A 6,625-nucleotide genomic window follows, 5' to 3' on the forward strand; every position below is an offset into this window, starting at 1 on the left:
AGTTCACACATTATTGTACAGCTAAAATGTAGGTCCTTATCTTTAAGCAATCTACTGCACTTCTGGCCAGTATTTAAAACATGTTGTTAAAGATAACCTCTGTATGAACTTTGGAACATTAATTACATCAGAAATTGATGCTATTTTTAAAAAGCCGAGAAAATTTTAATTATAGTCACCAAATGTTGAACTACATTTCCCACAATGCTCTACGGGTGTCAAGGCCACAATTGTTTTTCGCAGATCTGTACTACGTTGGAGAGGACGGTGAGCTAATGCTGAGCATGGGCAATGCAATCCAGGTGATTTGTAAAGCTTCTAAAGTTCGGTGGCTACCCTGAATGTTCATCCTCAGTTCATAATCTCGCTTAAAGGAGACGCAACAAAGCGCCTAAGATGGTTGCGCTCCGGGGCCGCTCGAATAAGTAGGTTTACTATAGCTTTAAGAAGGCGAAGACGGCGACTGCTTCTTTAAGGTTATATCGGGTTATTTGTGAATAGATAATTAAGAAAAGTTTTCCTTTTGTGATCAATAAATCGATGCGTTTAATTTGCGACGAACCTAGCGCATTCACTGAAAATGCCCTACAGTCGGATAAAGGCCTCTCGACATCCAAATGTCTGTATACTAGACGTGCGTTATTCCTCATTTTGCAAATAATCCAGCAGGGCTTTATGTCAAAATAAAAACGGGCCGGAGTGTGATCTCGGTGATGGAACCGACCAGCGAGCGAAATGACCGCGCACATACAGGCAAAGAACTGGACAAGCACAAGGCCGCAGAGCAGACACCGGACTCTGGTGCAGCCGTTACCCCGCGGAGAGGGCTCCGGGAGCGGGGAGCCACACGCACAAGAGGGGGCAAGTCTGCCTTACAAGCCACCGTCAACGGAGCTATTCGAGGCTCGGGGAGGGTATTACGGGACCGCTCGACTAGGGCTGTGCCGGCTTGGCTGAAGGAAAGCAAAAGTGAGGAGGACGAAGACCAACACAGCGTTGACGCAGGGGCCAGCAAGCGGAAGAAAGTTTCCAACTCCCGACGGAGGAAAAACGGGGACTCTTCGGGGACGGTGGAAGCTGGTGATGGCGTCGCAGATGACGACCCGAAAGCTGCTGAGTAAGTTTTTGCATCATTATTAATTAAGACGTTATGAGGAAACACTAACGTGACAGCATTTGACGTCAACAACGCCCCTTCTCTCTATTCGAAAAGTGGGGCACTATTTACCTGGGTTCTTCCGAACTTCTAAATTTAATGAATAAAAACATCTTCTGTTGTCTCTGTAGGTCTGTGGAGGGACCCAAGAACCCCATAACTAATCTTGAAGGTAAATAAATGCATTAAACCCTTTCATTTAAGCTACATCTACAAAGTAAGTGCATTATTATTCACATTATCCATTTTGGTGGGATACTAGCATGAATTTAATCCTTTCAGGGACAGTAAAAGATGGACATGGATATTAAAAACACTCCTCGACGGCAATAGACGTCCATTCGATTTAGCAATCATTCAATTAACGGTCAATGGCAGCCAAAACGTTAAAGTATTTGAGGTCACAAAACAGAAAAAAAACACAGCTGGAATCTATTTTTTTCTGATTTAATACTCATGCAAGTTTTAATCTTGTATATTTATTTCTGTTTACATAATTGATTTTTGGAGGAGGGTGGTGGAAAAGGTTCATTGGCCCCTTTCCACTACTCTAAACATTGGGGGGAATGAAATAATCATAGTTCATGCATGAAAATGATGAAATATTTCAAATGCAGTACAGCCCTTAACACTGAACTGTCTAGAAACAATAATTGCATTGCACAATAATTCCACCTAATTTGAACAACATTCACGTGAAAGATGGTTGTCATTCACTCCAGTCAACTGACAATCATTTTTGATTAAGGTACAACATTGTGATTGCTGATGATCCAGCTCAGGGTTGAGCCAAGCCTCCTTGTGGCAAGGCAGGCCCATTCACCACTCTGCCAAGTCTGTACACAAACAAATCACACAGTAGAAAATCAAGCTGGTGAGCAAGCAGCAGGCGGCAAGCCAAAAAATTGCGAGTTTCCAGCTGTGAAACTGTGACCCTTAAGCTGATGGCTGCTCCAATCCGACTCGATTGTTGACAGATTCAAGGAATTCATCACTTGAAAATTATCCAATATACTGAGGGGAAAAATGTTTATTAGGAAAAAAAGAGATGAGAGTTGGACTGGAAGTTGAATTTACTGATGTCTTTTCTCCCTGTTTTCTAGCTGCTTCAGGAGAGACGAGTGTTAAAGAAAAATTGGAGATGTGAGTTTATTTTGCTCCTTAAAGTTGTTCAAATTTAAAGTGTCTCAACCTGAATTGTATAAACGGAAGCGTGGTATGTTCTCATGTTGCTGATGGTGGAATAACTAGCTTTTACAAAGTGACAAACTACTAAAATATAAGTAGAACTTGAAAAAGTACATTAAGTGCTTTTCTCTATAATATAGGAGTGTGTGTGGCATGTGCTTGTATTAGAATATGAATATCATGAGCTCTTGTTTTTTTTCCTTAGCAAAAATGGAGAAGCGAAGAATGAAGCACTTGGTGGTCAATTTCGTGAAAAGGAGGACCCTCAATTTCAGGATGACAGAAAGGACTTGAACAAAACTGCCGCTTCACCTCAGGGGTAAACTCGACACAAGTTCATCACTTGGCTTTTGCGTAAAATCCTCATCATTTTACTCATATTGATTCTCATTTTTTCCCCAGTGAAACGGACGAGGAAGAAGTTATCACCAGTGATGAAGATGTTCCCTTCAGAGATGATTTAAATGATCAGAGCTACGACCCGAGGGTGGAAAAATTAGTGTATGCGCTGCAGGCTTAAACTGTAACAGCTGTCTTTATTTTCAGGTCTGACTTTGGCCTATAACATCCTGCATCTCACTTATGTTCGCAGGGATCCAACCAAGCCAAAGCGCCGGGTTCCTCTGAGACAGAAGGACAAGAAAGAACGAGAAAAAGCTCCCAAGACAGAGGAAGTTGAAGAGATAAAACTGGAGGGTTCCGATAACACAAGTAATGCTGAATTTGATGTGAAGCGAGAGGAAGACTTAGCGGAGGAACCCGACGGGCCGAGGAAGTAAGATAGCGACAAACTTCTCATGAAATACCATCACTGTCTTGCAAAAGTCACTTGGAAACTGTTTCATTTTTCTGCTAGGAGGGGTCGACGGAAAAAAGACGACAAAACGCCACGGCTGCCAAAAAGAAGGTATGGTGTGCTCGTTACTAAGATTGCATTTTTTAGGCAGCCTGTCATGAGTTTGCGATAAGTCAAGTAGTCCCAGCCCTGACAGCATCTTACTTTTTCCATCCAGAAAGAAGCCCCCAGTGCAGTATGTCCGATGTGAAATAGAAGGATGTGGCACCGTCCTTGCTCACCCTCGATACCTGCAGGTAAATGCAACTTAGTCGCTGCTATTCTCGTTGTTTTTAGGCATTGTGGCGTTCAACGACTTGCTGAATATAATGATCAAACTGTTTTTTTAATCTATATTTTGCACTACAGCACCATATCAAATATCAGCACTTGCTCAAAAAGAAATACGTTTGCCCTCATCCTACTTGTGGAAGACTTTTCCGACTTCAGAAACAGCTACTTCGTCATGCCAAACACCATACAGGTATTCCCTTGGAAGTGAAAAATTAGAGTGCGAGTGAGGTTTTGCTCTTGACATTTGTTGCTTTGGGATTTTTAGACCAGAGAGATTACATCTGTGAGTTCTGTGCTCGTGCCTTCAAGAGCTCCCACAATCTGGCTGTGCACCGCATGATCCACACTGGAGAGAAACCCCTCCAGTTAGTATTGCCTCGGTGTTTTCCACCATTCACATCATTTTTCTGGCATCATCTTTTTCCTGAAAATGTTTTCATACCACACCCTGTTCTTGTACTAATAGGTGTGAGATATGTGGCTTCACCTGTCGCCAGAAGGCATCCCTCAACTGGCACATGAAGAAGCACGATGCAGATGCCAGCTACCAGTTTTCGTGCTCCATTTGCGGCAAGAAGTTTGAGAAGAAGGACTGCGTGGTGGCTCATAAAGCCAAGAGTCACCCAGAGGTGCTCATAGCAGAGGCGCTAGCAGCCAACGCTGGCACTCTGATCACAACCCCCGCGTCGGTGTTGGATGCCCCGACCAACCCCGTGCAAGGAGAGATTGCAGGTGCTGGCCTGGGGGGAGTGAGCCAGGAAGGACATGTCGGCGGCTCACAAGTGGCTCAGGTCTCCCAGATGGCTAACATGACCCCTCAAGTCAGTCACTCGGTGGTTCTATTGGGCCAAGAGCCTGCACTCCACGCCATGCAAGTGCCAGTGACAATTGCCCTTTCCCCCATCGACCCCCCGTCGCCTGCCGACCAGCAACAGAGTCAAGTCCAGGTGCAGATGCCCGTCCAGTTTGTCCAACAGCCCCCTCAACTCGACTTGCATTCCCCAGCAGTGGTGACCCAGCAGCAACCCCAGCTCCAGCCTCTTCAGCCCTACTGCTCCCAGCAACAGAGCCAAGGGCAAATCCTACAAATGGCATTCCAGCCCGTTAGCCAGTCGGAGACTCCCATTCAGCAGATCTCAATCCTCGCCACGTCCCAACAGTATACCACCCTGCAGACGATCCCTTCCACCACCCCGCTCCTATCTCCACCACAGCCCCAGGAGGCATCCAACAGGAAAAGCTTCACCCCGGACAATCCTGCACTGGCTCCTGCATCAACACCAGCTACTTCTTTCCATACACCAGATGGGGCGGGGTCGGATGGCGGCACCTGGGAGCAAATGAACCAAGGGGCCGCCCTTCCTGACAACGTTGGGGAAAACGTGCAGAGGGTTGCCATTTGAAACCAGGAGGGTGCGCACAAACGGACGGAAACCACACGATGTCACAACAATTTGGAAAAGCAAAGTTAAGAGGTTCATGTAGGACAGGGGTGTCCAAACTATCTCACAAAGGGGCCGCAGTTGGTGCAGGTTTTTACTTACTTATCCTCCAATGTTTAACCAATGAGATTTCTGCAATCACCTGATTGCACTTTTAAGACACCAGATTCGTGAAAATGTATTATCTTCATCGGTTAGAAAGAAAACCTGCCACCCTGACCAGTTTGGACACCTATGATGTAGGATCACTGTCTTTTTTTTTTTTATAGAACAGGTTATCAGGGAACCATAAGTGCGTGCGTACCTTTGTACATAAATGGTCCTATGAAAGTCACTAGGTTTTTGTGTGTGTGCTGGTATATTATTGTAAAGCTATTATTATAAATAAGCTCTATGAAGGCATACTTGTAAGTAATTCACAGCACAACAAGTAACGTCCAGTGTCTCCTCATGTTCAAAATTTTGTTGCACCAAAAACACACTAGAAATCTAGCAAGCAAAAGTGTTACTTAAGTCATGTATTATTTATTAATACCACAACATGTACTGTGTAATAACCAACGAGAGGGCCGCCACTAACATGTATTTGTGAGTAAAAGTGATTTTTCATTTAACTAAATAACTTGTTTAAACATAGTGTTTTGTCTATAGCATTGTTTACTGTAAGGACTAAAACTGAATATGAATTCATATAACATGAAAATGGGCAATTCCTGTCTTTAAGTCTATATGTCATGCAATGTTCATTGCTTTTAACAGAACAAAACCTGTACAGATAAGATTTTACAGTACACTCTTTGAGAGAAAAATTAGGTGTAGGATCCCGTTGAAGCACATTTGCCAACTTTTCATTTAGAAGATGTAAATAAATGTCTAAACTAACGCTCTATATATTTCATTGTCAAACACAATCCAAATGTTGAGTTCCAATCACGGCATTCTCGTCAAACTACCTTATCTAACTACTAATTTGCTGCTATTTACATCCATAAACATCCAATCCATTTTGACTGGGAGTGGTGGCATTGATCCTTGACATCAGTAGCCCTAAAATGGGATCGTTCACTGCCATCCCTCCCTGCTCCTTTGCGTGTTGTACTGTTTCATGGCTTTCTTGGGAGGAACCAGCGTGTCAGTCACTCCAACCCTTCGCTTCTTCACCCGTTGATCTACCGCCTCGTCCTGCTCGGCCTCTCTACGGGGCTTTTGGAAGCTGCCGGTGCATGCCCTGGCGTCCATTTCCTCATTCAAACTTGCATGGGAGTCATGGGGTATAGTTGCAGTCTGGAGATCACTATCGTGTGCAAACTTGCACTTGATTCCAAATCGACATCTTCCGCTTTTCCTGTAAGAGACGCACATCTTCTTCCCACCAATCTGGGAAGGCTTGGCTTGCAGGGTGAGCGGAACATGTTTCTGCAAGGCAGAGAGTTTCTGCTCCGCCTGAGCTTTGAAAGGGTTATCGAACACGCTACTTTCCGAGGAACCGTGCAGACTCGGAGGGGGCAGTTTTTGAGGGCTGGTCTTGGATGGAATGGAGGACAGCCTGGACTGGCTTCTGTTAAGATGTACGGACGAGTTTGCCGTTGGGTCTCCGTGGTCAGATTCATCAGACTCACTGGTGGCAGAACCGGTCTCCAGCAGGAAGTTTCGCATCTTCTTGTCTCGTGAAGCGCCATCAACGACATCGGTTTTAGTGCTGTTTGGTTA

General features: G+C 44.7%; 2 protein-coding genes across 2 annotated transcripts in view; one reads left to right on the top strand and one right to left on the bottom strand.

Moving 5' to 3' along the window:
• The first annotated feature begins 206 nt into the window (after positions 1–206).
• Positions 207–5,797, top strand: zfp91 (ZFP91 zinc finger protein, atypical E3 ubiquitin ligase). Its single transcript, XM_077605650.1, has 11 exons — positions 207–1,117; positions 1,288–1,328; positions 2,260–2,299; positions 2,550–2,663; positions 2,747–2,845; positions 2,937–3,119; positions 3,201–3,251; positions 3,358–3,436; positions 3,549–3,663; positions 3,739–3,838; positions 3,940–5,797. The coding sequence occupies exons 1-11, from the start codon at positions 714–716 to the stop codon at positions 4,874–4,876; spliced, it is 2,163 nt and encodes a 720-aa protein (XP_077461776.1). The 5' UTR covers positions 207–713; the 3' UTR covers positions 4,877–5,797.
• LOC144077716 (uncharacterized) overlaps positions 5,421–6,625 on the bottom strand; it is a 1,629-nt gene continuing 424 nt past the window's right edge. Inside the window, exon 2 of the mRNA XM_077605651.1 lies at positions 5,421–6,614. Within this exon, the coding sequence (XP_077461777.1) occupies positions 5,978–6,614 (637 nt within the window). The 3' untranslated portion in view covers positions 5,421–5,977. The remainder of the gene's footprint in view (positions 6,615–6,625) is intronic.

Source organism: Stigmatopora argus, chromosome 7 (genome assembly GCF_051989625.1).
Source record: "Stigmatopora argus isolate UIUO_Sarg chromosome 7, RoL_Sarg_1.0, whole genome shotgun sequence".
In the NCBI taxonomy this organism is placed as follows: Eukaryota; Metazoa; Chordata; class Actinopteri; order Syngnathiformes; family Syngnathidae; genus Stigmatopora; species Stigmatopora argus.